Genomic DNA, 12,927 nt, shown 5'->3' with positions numbered 1-12,927 from the left:
ATTTTCCTTTTCTCCAGTTAAAATTGGACCTGTTTTCAAGGCCCTTTACAAGGTGTAGGCTTCCATTATTTATCTACTCAATTACCTTAAAAAGTCACCAACTGTATCTCTAAAGCTCTGTCTTAGGAGAAGGGCACTCCCAGCTAGTATTTAGGTGCTATGTTTTTAACAGGCCTCATTTAAGTTGATATTTTGCCTTTTCATTCTAACTACTACCTGGTAAAACTCAGAGAAGATGTCTATCTGCCCTACAACACACACTTCCTTGTAGTCCCCATTTAAGGGTCCTTCAAAGACTCCTTTCTGTTCATAGAGGCAGTTTCTATCAGTCACTGATTTATGAGCATTCACTTGAGATGCACCGGAGGTGAGTTTCCAAAGCCCTTGAGGACTCTGGCATGCTGGGCTGGCTGGTGGGGAAGGCCTCTGGGAAGGCACTGGATTCCCACCGGTTTGAAGAGGTCATTTCTTTTTCCTGGGATGCCCTGCCAATCACTGCCTTGGAGCTATCCTGGAGCCCAACGGTGGTCAGGATGAAGGCACCTTCCTCTACCCTCTTGTAGGTGGAGAGTGAAGTGAGACACTCTGAGGCATCCATTTAATCCTAAGGGACCTAGACGATGCTCAGGGTGGCTGAGAAGTACCACATGACGTGCAAATGGCTCAGATAGGGCTTAAGAATTACTTGGGTTTAATTATTTTTCTTTCTTTCTTTCTTTCTTTCTTTTTTTTTTTTTTTTTTGGTGAAGGGCCTACACAAATACTGGGACAATCCACTATGTTCAATCTTTGTCATTTCTCAGCAGCAGAGCTGACGGAACTAATCCTCCTTTGAAATTAGTATACCAATTGCTATGTGGGGGACTGGAGTGTATCAGGCCACATTATGAAAATGGTTGATGATGATACATGCTTACTTTTATGAGTCAGTCTTATAAAAGACATTTAATCCATTTATATTAAACTCCAGTAGTGAACACCCGCCCCCACCAACCCCCCAATCAGACAAATAAGCCCTTAGTAATCAATTCATCTGTAAAAGTCCTGTCTGGCTTTGAGCCTCCATGTCTTCTGCCTGATGAGGCCAGGGGGTGTTACTGAGAACCCAGGATGACCAACTCCTCAGCTACTCTCACCCCCTACCTACTCTAAGCCCTTCAGGGCAAACAAAGCTCAGCTGTACCTCCTCTCCAGGGTGTCTGTCTCTCAATGCTAGTCAGGAGGAAGTGAACAGTTGCAGCTGGGCACTTTGGCTGGGGCCTGCCTATTCTTGGTACCTCTCTTCCTTCCTAGCCGGTGTGGTTAGTCTATGGCTCACAGCCACATCCATTCCCCACTCTCCTTCTTTCCCATTAGGGCCAAAGGCGGCTCCTGGACATAACCCAGGGCTCCTGAATCCACTATCCAGTAAATTCATATGGGCCCAAACCTCTGTGCTGCCCTTGGCCTGAAGTCCCAGGCGATGCTTACAGATAGGTTCCTCAGTGTCCTTGTCTATAGCTCTGGGCATCCCCATTAAATGCTGTTTGCTGTGGTTTGGAACCTTTAGAATATACCCTGTTTGCCTCCTCTATGATCATTCTCTCACTAGGGACAGTATTTTGGGCCAGTCTTCCCAAGTCTTGCATCTTCAGTGCTCATCTATATCCAATCATCTCAGGCTGGGGTTTGAGGCCAAGCCCTCTCTCCGTCTGCTGCCTCCAGATGCAAAGAAACACAGCGGGCCAGGCAGTGACTGACAGAAAAGCACAGTCTGTTGCTCTGTCCCAGCGGCTGCTCACAGCCATGCTAATCTGCAAGAGTGTTGCCCATCGCGGATAGTAGAAACAGGGTGCTTCAGTTTAAAAGGCTGGGCATAAAGGATGCAAGCAAAACTTCCTCTTGGCCCTGCACCTACACTCACCTACTAAGGGCTGATTAGTCATCTAAATGACCACCAGCCTTGTGTGCTAACTGCTACTAGATCACAGGCTGTCTGGACTCTCTAAATGAAAAGCTGCTGTTCTAGGGGAGTCTCCACTCCCTGCCCTGTTAAACGGCTAGAAGACCACCTGCTTTCAAAGAGGCCTCTGGCTTGCTCTAACAAGCTTCAGTGAACACTGCTTTCATATTGTCAGTGTTATTGAGAGTGTTTGTTTTGACAGACGTTTAGAGGCATGGTCACTTCCAAAATACACACTCCAAAATACTTTAAATTATATAGTAATTATAAATCCCCCCACTTTATAAGCATTAGAAAAACCAAAAAAGAAGTCAACAGCTAAAACAAACTCCGTAAATTTATTCAGCAGACTGAAGCCTAAGAGGTATCGGGTCCAGGAAGCTCTCCCAATGCTCATCTAAGACAAAAAGGTAGAGGCAGGAAGGAGGCTTGAGGTCAAGGCCAACCCCTGCTACAAAACGAGTTCAAGGCCAGCGTGAACTATGTGGTGAGACCTTGTATTGAGCTAGTAAAATAAAAATTAAAAAAAATTAAAAAAAAGACTAAAACCAAAATAGCTTAAATTCTGCAAGAGCTGACATCTGACTGTACCACATAGACTACCACTGTTATTTTTCTGTGAACCATGAAATAACATAATACTATGGGTTACAACTGTACCAGAAACCTGCATTAATTCAAAGGAAATAGAAACCACTGTTTCTATCTGTATGGGCCTCTTTCTGTAGCTAAGGAAGAGAGAACAAAATGGTTCAAGCATTGGCTCAATAGTATCTACTACACACAAACTTACTCTGTTTCTTGTATTTTTTTTTTTTTAACTTGCAGATGTACAAAGAAAAGGCCCCAAAAGCTAAGTGAATGTCGAACGTCGCAAAGCCTTACCTGGTGCTGGCTGTCGTTCATTCCATTCAGTTGAGATTAAAATCTCTATCACTTTTATGAGGTGTTCAGTATTATCAGAGCTGCAATAAAGAGGGTTTTGTGAGAACCAGAGTTCCTAAAAACAGTACTGTCTCCATTCATCATTCTACTGAGGGGTGTAAAGCAAGTCCACATAAAATGCGCATCTGTGACCCAGTACCTTTAGATTTAAATAACCATTAGGGCCACTCATCACCCCCTTCTCCATACCCCCCACCCCCAAATCTCCTTTTCATGTTTCACTTACCTGGATGCTGGAAATCTGAAAAGCACAGGGCTGAAAATTTCAGAGAGGACTCTTGCATTCAGAAGATTTTTGCTGGAGGCTTGAGAGAGCTTGAAGAAATGCTTAAGTAAATACTGAAGCGTAAGCCAATACTGATGAGGTATATTAGGCGACCTAATGAGCTTCTTCAACAGCTGGATGTAGTCTTCAGAGCTTTGTACTTCTACAAGTTATGGGGAAAAAAAATACAGGAAACAGAGTAAGGCGATGTAAAGGTGCCAGTGAGCCAATGCTTGAACCATTTCTTGTCTCTGCTTTAGCTACACGAGGAGGCCCATAGAGAAATCTTCAGGAGAGGTACCGAGGACATTCGTCCTTCTTATTAAGAAATGCATTGTGAGAAAGTAAAGATCTCCAGCCAAATGAAATGCAAGGCATTCTTCTTGTAAAAAAACCACAATGTTCAGGGTGTGCTCTCAGAAGCCTGGCCTCCATCAAGCAGCACCAAGCATGATTGGTTACTTCCTCAGAGCATCAGATAAGTATCACAGGTTAAACTTTGAAGGTCACGAACCACAATTTCCTGTCCCCAAAGCACTGGAGGAGCCACTGCTGCTGATGCTGAGTGCTCACCCTTGATACATTTTGTTCTGGGTGTACAGGGAAGAGGGCAAGAATATTTCTCACCATGCATGCTAGTCCTGGGTCTCCGAGTCTGAGGCCAGTGCTTGAATAATCATGACCTTCACATATGCAGTGATCTTTGCAGATAGTGATCAGAAGGTAATTAGCCAGTTTAACACATGGGCAGGCTTCTAAGCAAACAGGAATCCAAGTCCCTTCTATGCCCGGTTGCTATGCAGCTAAAGAGGGAATCGGGGTGGTGGCAAAGCACTGGGGGACAGCTTAGAAGTTTCTCAATGCCTTCTGCTTATACCCAGCACTTCACGGAGTGACAAGCATATCTACATGTCAGTATCTGCTCAGAGAGGTCTGAAAAAAATAAAACCAACCTTGGGCCAAAGACATCATTTCATTGTAAACAGCTACTGGAATGACAGGATTTGGTAAGTCCAAGAGATAGCGTTTGAAAGCATCTGCTAAAACTTGTACATCAATCATTTCCAAGTCCACTGAGGCGGCATCTACGAGAGAAATAATTTAAGAAATATTTCAGGCATTCATACTTCTGTTGGACCAATTTTCCAAATGTGGGACTTAAAAAAGATACAGGGAAGGAAGCAATGTCAGGAAAACAGAAGCCATGGCGTGGTGGCTACTGTTCCTCATAGGGCTAGTTCCTGAATTTGGGACAGAATGGCTTTTCTTCTTGTAGCTCTGTCTCATGTACTAGAAGCATTCAGCATGCCCAGCCTTTCACTATTGGGCTAGCACCATATTCCTTAGGGCAACAAGAAATAACGCCACTGTTATTGATAAGTTAGTGCCCTCTCCAGTGCCTGTGTTGAAACTCAAAGCCCCAATGCTCCATACAGAAACACTGTTTGGAGATGGATCCTGCAAGAGGTGATTAGGTTAAACAAAGCTGTCAGAGTGAGCCCTAAGTCCGATATAAGAAAAGATAAAGTTGGCCGGGGCGGTGGTGGCGCACGCCTTTAATCCCAGCACTCGAGAGGCAGAGCCAGGCGGATCTCTGTGAGTTCAAGGCCAACCTGGTCTCCAAAGCGAGTTCCAGGAAAGGCGCAAAGTTACACAGAGAAACCCTGTCTCGAAAAACCAAAAAAAAAAAAAAAAAAAAAAAGAAAAGATAAAGTCACAGAGACACCAGGAATCTACGAACAAATGAAAGGCCATGAGAAGATACACTGAGAGGCAGCTGTTGGAAAGCCAAGAGAGGCCTCAAAGAAAGCAGACAGGTCTATACCTTCATTGTCTTGGATTTCCAGCCTCTACGGCTGTGTGAGAAATACATTTTATTCCATTTTGGGGAGTAGTTCTGCCCAGACTGAGCAGGGTCTGACATATATATAGCCAATGTTTCCTCGTACCACAATAGGAAGATGAGAAATGAAAATTCCAGGTTTTCTCAAATCTGAACTGGTAAATGCTACATAAAATTCAATCTTAACAGAATGCTCAGCTAAATATCAAGATACTACAGCATTTTAGCAATCAATTTCAAGATTGCCTGTAGAATAATCTGAACAGTTCCAGAAAGCTTTTCCTAATGCTGTCATTATCTAACCTGTGAGCATCCAACTAGCTCAGAACAAAGAGAAGGGGAACGAATTTCTCTGATAAATCCATCAGCGAGAAAGGAGGTCAAGCCATTCAGTAAAGGGGTAACAGTAATCTAAAGCACTTTTCTGCACACATAAGGTGTATGTAGCTCAGTCCTTGGGATAGGAAAGGAAATGTGGTCCAATAGAAATCAGTGGCACCAAGAGCAAGAATGGCTGAGGGCATCCATAAAAGACAGCCATTTGGCAAATGGAAGGAGCATGAGGAGACTTATCTAGGGAGGGTGTGCTCAGAAGGTGGGCTGATGTTACATGTTGTTTACTGTCTCCAGTTATGGCACTGAGGGTTCTTCTGTGAAGGAGATATAAGGAGCAAGATAATATAAAGAAATTCCATAACTCAGTGCAAGGCTGGATCAGGCAATGTCTAGGAGATGAGAAAACACCAGAGTCATGTTACAATGATTCTATAAGGAAAGGCCAGTACTTAGGCTATCCCTGAAAGATGGATACTGTAAGTAAGCTCTTTAAACTTTCCCCCAATCAATTAAAAAACCAAATGAAAACCTTTGCCTATTCATGATCTCTTTGTAGCCAAGAAATTTTTATATGACCCAAAATATATAGGTATGTAAAATAGGCACACAAAGCAAATACTTACTGAAATTATAGATCAGTTTATTTTAAAAGTATTAAGTACACATATAATTTTATCATTGATTAAAGGTGAAGGCTAATTTGCCTACTAATGAGTGATTTCCTTGTTTATTCTTCTACAGAATGAAATCTTAGTTTAGTATTTGATACTGTGAGATACACAGCACCTTCAGTGGTAATCAATATTATTATTTAAAAATCGTGAATAGGGGCATGCTGCTTTGCATAAATACATGATATAAAATGGCAGAATTACGTCAAGAGTCATTCCAAAACTTTCTGGAAATTCTGTTCTAACCTCATTCAAAATTTCTTTAACTTTTTTTTTTTAAATGAAACTCAAATCAAAAACTCAACAATTTTCACAATCAAACATTTTTATACACTCCAATCCAAAGGCATACTAATATGTGTGTATGCATACATGTATGCATGTGGTATATATATGTGTGTGTGTGTGTGTGTGTGTGTGTGTGTGTGTGTGTGTGTGTGTGTAAATACATGCCAATATCCTAAAGATACAAAAGCTGAGAGGGATAATAGGAAAATTCATGTCAAAGTCATCCATAATTCAATCGTAGTGTTTCTATGAAGCAGGAAACTTTTAAAGTAATTCATACCATACAATGGTGTTGAACCTGAGCTGGGGTGGGTGTGGCTGCATGGCATAGACAGCATACACAGTGCAAGGCATGAAGGTTTTATGTTCAGAACTATTGATACAGTGAAAGTGAAGGAGGGCTCATGGGTAAATGCTGCCCAAAATGTCTTAGGCTATTCCATGTTTGGTTTTGACTTAAAGTTTGGTTCAGAAACCTTTTATTGTTCCAAATTCTTCCTGACCACCACATGCAGGTACTCTACCCTTTATGGGAAATGACCCACACACTGAGAAGCTGTGGTAAATCGAGGCTGAGACTAAGGTACAAAAAATTCTTCGGACACATCACTACATTAAGCAAAACTTGTCCCACCAAGTAGCCAGATGTAAGTGATCATCACATCCCACTTTTATCCTCTCAGAAAATCAGTCTAGTATATACTACACATAAGACAGGAAAGGGAAAAAAACTATAGAAGTTGAAGGATAAGGTGGCAAAACGCTGTGCCACTTAAATATCCTAAAGAGCTAACCGGACACACAGCACTTTATAATAAGTGTGCAAGGCCATACTGGGCCTTTGCATAAAGGGTCTAGCCTGAAACTAAGTAATTGTTAGTGAAATTATATAGTGTCAGTTAAGACTATATGGGTATCACTACAGAACTCCAAAAATATTCCAAGTTTCTGGCCCCTCTAGACAATGCCCTTGTGTGCTTCATTTCATCTCTTTGCCTTGAAAAATCACTGAATTTCTCATCCTGAAAAAGTATGCTTCACCATTTGTTGATGTCTGTAGACTTCGAGGGTCACATGTCCCTTTCTTGGGCATAATCCCAAGATTGGTGCACCTGCAAGGGCCGATGAGCAATCCCTTCACCAGGAGACTTGGCAAGCAGTCTGGCAATTCTGTATCTCACATCACACTTGGGGAGCCTCGAGGACAGAGTGTGCCTCTCTCCTGCTCTTCCTGCCTTCCTCAGCAGCCAACGTAAGCCAAACGGCAGGTATTTAAGGGCTGGAGCCCTTAGGCTGGTGCTCATTTCAGAGACCTTCTTAAGAACCCAGGAAGGGTGGTCCACCCAAGTCTTGACAGTGTTTGAATGAAATCACATCATGCAGGCCTTGGGATAAACTCACCACATGTCAAAGTCCACAGGAGTTGATGATGGGGTATACTTGGTTTTATTACTTTTTTGTGTGTGACGTGACTTTCCATGTGCCCTGGGGTTTCTGACTTGTCCAATACAAGATTCCTCTTCTGTATTAACACTACCCTGGCAGCTCTTAGCTACCTACAGCTGTCTTTAGTGAAAAGAGCTAGTATTCTTTTCATTTCACTTTTCACTACTACCAATGGGTAACCAGTTCCTTCAATACTTCACAACTCCAGTTCCCTGGGAAGCCCCACCCCCAACTCCCAGCCAGCCACCAGCTGATCTCTATCTGGTTCAGTGGTTCCTAGGGCACGTGGGTAGAGTAGGCTGCAACTGGCACTATTTGGAGACATTCTTGACTGTCGTGACTCGGGGGGTGGATGCTACTGGCACCTTGTGGGTAGAGAGGCTAGGGGATGTGGCAAAAATACTCTGCAGTGAACATGACAGTCTTCCACTTCTTCATCAGCAGAACACATCAAGAGCGCCAGGTTGAGAAAGCCCAATTCAGGTTATGAGAAACCAAAAGGCGTCAGGAGAAAATTTGGACTATTAAAATTCAAGTAAGACACACACACACACACACACACACACACACACACACACACACACACACGGCAATTTGTTTTAGGGTAAAATGAAGGAGGGGAGGGGAAGGGAGGGCAGGGACAATCAGAATAATCTGGGTATAAACCACAGCCTTGCTGCCCTCCCACCAAATCATGTTAAATGAATTTGCTTAAGTTGGGCTTTCCTTCCTGGAGACTAAGAGTCACTAATACTTCAGGTTAACATGAGATGCTGTCAAGGGACATAGTGGGTATTAAGAGAAGTGGGCTGCTTGTCCCACCTGTCTGGCATCGCAAATTACAAGGTTATTTAAAAGCCAGCATTTTCTCTGTCAGGTGAAACTGAACCTTTCTCCGGGATATTATAATAACTTGATGTACTGAAAAGTCTACAACCTGGAGACACTTTTTGCAGATGCACTCTTAATGTGTGTTCTTTTGTGGCTATGAAAATGTGCCAGTTTTCTATGTGTGGGTTTTGATGGCGGTGGGGAAGGAAAGCTGCCCATCAAAATATATTATTGACGTGAGTGAATCTTGGTGGTTTACACCATCTCATGAGTGGTGTGAAAAACAAACAAACAAACAAACTTTTTTCCAATGCTAACCTGGATCCTTTTGTATTGGTCACATTAAAAACCTTAACCACAGTTTTTCACAATTTCATCAGTTTCTGATGTCTTCCTTTTTCCTGTGACTTTTAGCATGTGTTCAATTTTACTTCTTTTTTTCCTTGTAACCAACACATGTAACTCTATTTCAGTTGGCAAAGAACAAAACTCAGTGTTTCCTTCACACCCTGGTAAGGATGGTGGAAACGTAGAAAACAGAAAAGCCTCTCACTCTTGACTTTTCTGCCAGTTAGCTTCTAACGACCCCGTTGGTAGAAGCATGGGGCACATCCGCACAGAGGTATGTTGCCCTGTGTGTGCTTGGGTGAGCTCAAGAGACACAGGAACTGGAGTTGAGACATTTGGTTGGGTTTGCTTCAAGTGAAATCACTTACTGATAACATCTAGTCTCGTCTTTTCTCTCAGAAACGTCTTTTGTAGAAATTCCCTAACTTGCCTAATCCTGAAGTTACTTCCCACTTCAAACGGTTACCTTGTAAGGGTCAGATGGGCATTCCTGTGCAAGCATACTTCTGAAGGAGCCTTGTCCAGAACAAGAAGAATAGCATGTACACCTCTTTCATTTAAATATCCAAATTCAGGCAAATGATATGAGGTAGAAATGCACAAAAAGAAAAAGGAAGAAAGAATACTATAAATGAATGGAGGATTTGAAAAATTCTAGAAGTTGGTATGAGAAGATAGCTTGCTGGGATGAGTTTACTACTTTTCCCTGGAAAAGGAAAGAGGAAGCCATTTAAAGCGACCATTTGGCAGAATAAGTTAGTGTCTCTTAAGTAATGTGTGCTGGAGCTGGCTGGTGCTGGTTCAGAAGACCAAATGTTCTCAGTTTTCCCCAACTCCACATTCAATGACATCATGTTAGCATGAAGTCAACCACAGTGGGGATATTTACATCACAGAGGGGCTAACACTCTAACCCAGTACTTTTCCTCTGCAGAGAGTGCAGTTAGCGTCACGCTACCAAATAAAGCTCCCAGGGTCATGATGTTATGCGATGGACATATGGCATGAAGAGGTAAGGAGGTGAGCAAGGAAGAAGGCCAGCAAGCCAGGTGGGCGGGGAAGAGAGACAGAAGGAGTAGGAAGACACCAGGAGATATTTGTCAAATGACTTAGAATCTTCTCAGCTGACTCAAGTGAATGAGATGTGACCAATGGCAAGGCTAAGGAACATGACCGAGGTATAGTGTCCGATGAATGCCAAGAAACTGTTTCTGAAATTCCTGCAGAACCCAGGGGCTCATGCGTGTGGAAAAGGTTGAGCGCTCACACTCCCACCTCCACTCCGGAGCCACACAGCCAAGGCGTGCACAGCTAACTCAATGGGTCAGAGGAAACTCTATGATTTGAGGACTCTTTTGAGACTTACAGTGTTGTGGGGGTGGGGCGGGGGTGGGCCGTCAGAAACAGAAAGGTGAGCTCTATCCTCGTTTATGGGACACTCACCACAATCAAGAAGCTGTCGTAGTTCTGCAGGGTTGCTGGAGCTCTGTGTTCTGTAGAGAGTCGAACATTCCAGTCCTAGGACACAAAACAGACCATGTATGCAAAACACAGTTCTCCGGAGAACCAGCGAGCCTGCTGCCAGAGGGACATTCCAATTTCCATCCAGTACCTACTCTAGATGTGTACTAAATATTCTTGGAAGCCAACCCCAACAATTAATTTTATCTGCTATGTCAATGATTTTTGGCAAATCCAGTGGGCCATTAAAAAGCAGGTTACTCAGATTTATTAAATTATGAAGAATTGAACAGCTCCCACATGGTAACTACATGTTATCCTAGAACAGTGGTTCTCAACCTGTGGGTTGTAACTCCTTTGGGTTTGAATGACACCTTCACAGGGGGTCGCCTAAGACCATCAGAAAACACAGATGTTTACATTACGATTCATAAAAGTAGCGAAATACAGTTAAGAAGTAGCACCAAAAATAATTTGATGGTTGGGGGTCACCACAACATGAGGAACTGTATTCAAGGGTCACAGTGTTAGGAAGGTTGAGAACTACTGGTCTAGAGTTAGAAATTATCAGCCAGGGTTCCTCCTCTAGTACAGAGACCCACACTAGCATGGTTAGAACGGCCTCACTGACAGCAGTTAGTAAGACAGTCACACATTGAATGGCCTACAGATGCATATCGATTTTAATAGCCATGAACTGAAGGTCTCCAACACTAACTCCCTCTAGCAGTCTGGTTACCTTTCTTCTCAATGGCTTCTAGGAGCTTGATAAGGAGAGGCGGGGCAACATCAGGAGGGGCGAATTGCTCAGCCAGATCGGGAAGGGTCAAAGCTGAAAAAAAGAAATTCCCGACATGAGGTTTCATGGGAGGCAGTCAAGTGCATTCGACCACAATGAAGAATATTTAAATACAAGTAATTCAATTACTCCCATCCATAGCAAATTCAGAGTGGAGCTAAAGGGATTCCTACACCACACTACACATTATTGGGGCCTCAGGACATACCTGTTGTTTTTCTCCAAAACACTCTCCCAATGCCCACCAAGAATCCCAGAATCCCCTGACAACAGGCCTTGGATGGTCTCTCCTCTGGGATGTCTTTCCTAGGACAGACTGTCCTGCCTTAGGGCACCTCAGAGTGCAGGCTTGGTTAGGTAGAGGGGCTCCAGGCTAGACTGGAGGTTGGATGTTCAGGGAGCATCGAGAGGAGAGATACAGCTCCCTTCATCCACATGTCCTGGGCACATTGCTATTTAAGAGTGCAATCTAGGGGAGCTCTCCGAACATCTGAAAGAACTGTTGCTCAGGTAGGCGAGACTAGATAAAATCTTATGAGATAGTGTGCTATCCTGATACGTAACTGAATAGCTGAACTCCTAGCAGTTGGGCATTCTTTTGTACCCTTGCACTGAGTTCTATCAATGCCCAGGCATCAATGCAAGGCAACACCAATGACCACTGGCCACCTAACAACAAACTAAGCCCCTGTGTAATTGTTATCAAAACTTTTGCTTGCATATGTATATGTGTGTGTGTGCACACGCGTGTGCGCACGTGCGTGCATGTAGGAAATGAGACACTTAAAAAAGTTTTTAAGGTTTATTTCATATTATGTATGAGTGTTTTGCTGACATATATGTATATGATGTATATGTATATGTATCACTTGTGTGCCTAGAACTTGTAAAGAAAAGAAAACCCTGGAACTGGAGTTATAGATGTTTGTGAATTACTATGTGGATTTAGGAACTAAACCTGGATCCTCTATAAGAGCAGCAAGTGCTCTTAACCACTGAACTACCTCTCTAGCCCCAAGAAATATGATACTTTAATAAACTGTGTTTTCATATGTTATGAGTACATTTTACCAGTTGTAATGATACAAAAATATCTAATAGAATGACAATCACAAGTTACTTGCTCTGACATTATATTGATAACCATATTTTTCACTCAAAAAAGGAAAAAAAAAAACTAAAATAAAAGTATTTTTCAAAACTATGCCAGAAGAGGGAGCTAAATATTTCACCTCAAATTTCTCAAACTCCAAAATATAGCATTGCGAATCTTAATGAAAACATCTTCAGGAGTAACTCATCTGTCAATAATCCAATAATTTCAGGTGTTTATGATTCATAACCTGCATCTTATCTAGGACAGTTTTATATAATCCACTAAATGGCCATAATTAGGTTTCAGTGAGGTTTTAGTGGTATAATTATTATAAGATGTATATGATATTAAAAAATTCTAATTAAACCCATTGTAAATACCAAGAATCAACATAGAATAGTAACATATTTATAACATAAAAGCAGTGTTATTAAATGACCTCAAAGGGCTAAGTATGACTTGGGAAGTCATTTTGCAAACTCCTAAGACCCCTGCAGGTCCCACTGTGTCCTGTTGGAATCCCATGCCATGGGATTTGTCACTCAACTATACTGACCACAACAGCCACCCAGAATGAAAGAAGAACTAAATTCTAGAGGAAACCCCTATCACAACACTGTCCAATGACACACTCTGTGATGAGAGAAATAGCTGGA

At 42.5% G+C, this 12,927-nt stretch overlaps 1 protein-coding gene across 1 annotated transcript in view; it reads right to left on the bottom strand.

The window, feature by feature from the left end:
* Pik3r1 (phosphoinositide-3-kinase regulatory subunit 1) overlaps positions 1 to 12,927 on the bottom strand; it is a 72,906-nt gene that overhangs the window by 14,087 nt on the left and 45,892 nt on the right. Inside the window, exons 2-6 of the mRNA XM_059276187.1 lie at positions 11,116 to 11,208; positions 10,359 to 10,433; positions 4,106 to 4,237; positions 3,114 to 3,315; positions 2,828 to 2,907 (exon numbers count right to left, since the gene is read on the bottom strand). Coding sequence (XP_059132170.1) covers positions 2,828 to 2,907; positions 3,114 to 3,315; positions 4,106 to 4,237; positions 10,359 to 10,433; positions 11,116 to 11,208 — 582 coding nt within the window. The remainder of the gene's footprint in view (positions 1 to 2,827; positions 2,908 to 3,113; positions 3,316 to 4,105; positions 4,238 to 10,358; positions 10,434 to 11,115; positions 11,209 to 12,927) is intronic.

The sequence above is a fragment of the Peromyscus eremicus genome, chromosome 11, assembly GCF_949786415.1.
Source record: "Peromyscus eremicus chromosome 11, PerEre_H2_v1, whole genome shotgun sequence".
In the NCBI taxonomy this organism is placed as follows: Eukaryota; Metazoa; Chordata; class Mammalia; order Rodentia; family Cricetidae; genus Peromyscus; species Peromyscus eremicus.
This window is presented reverse-complemented; position numbering and strand designations above follow the sequence as displayed.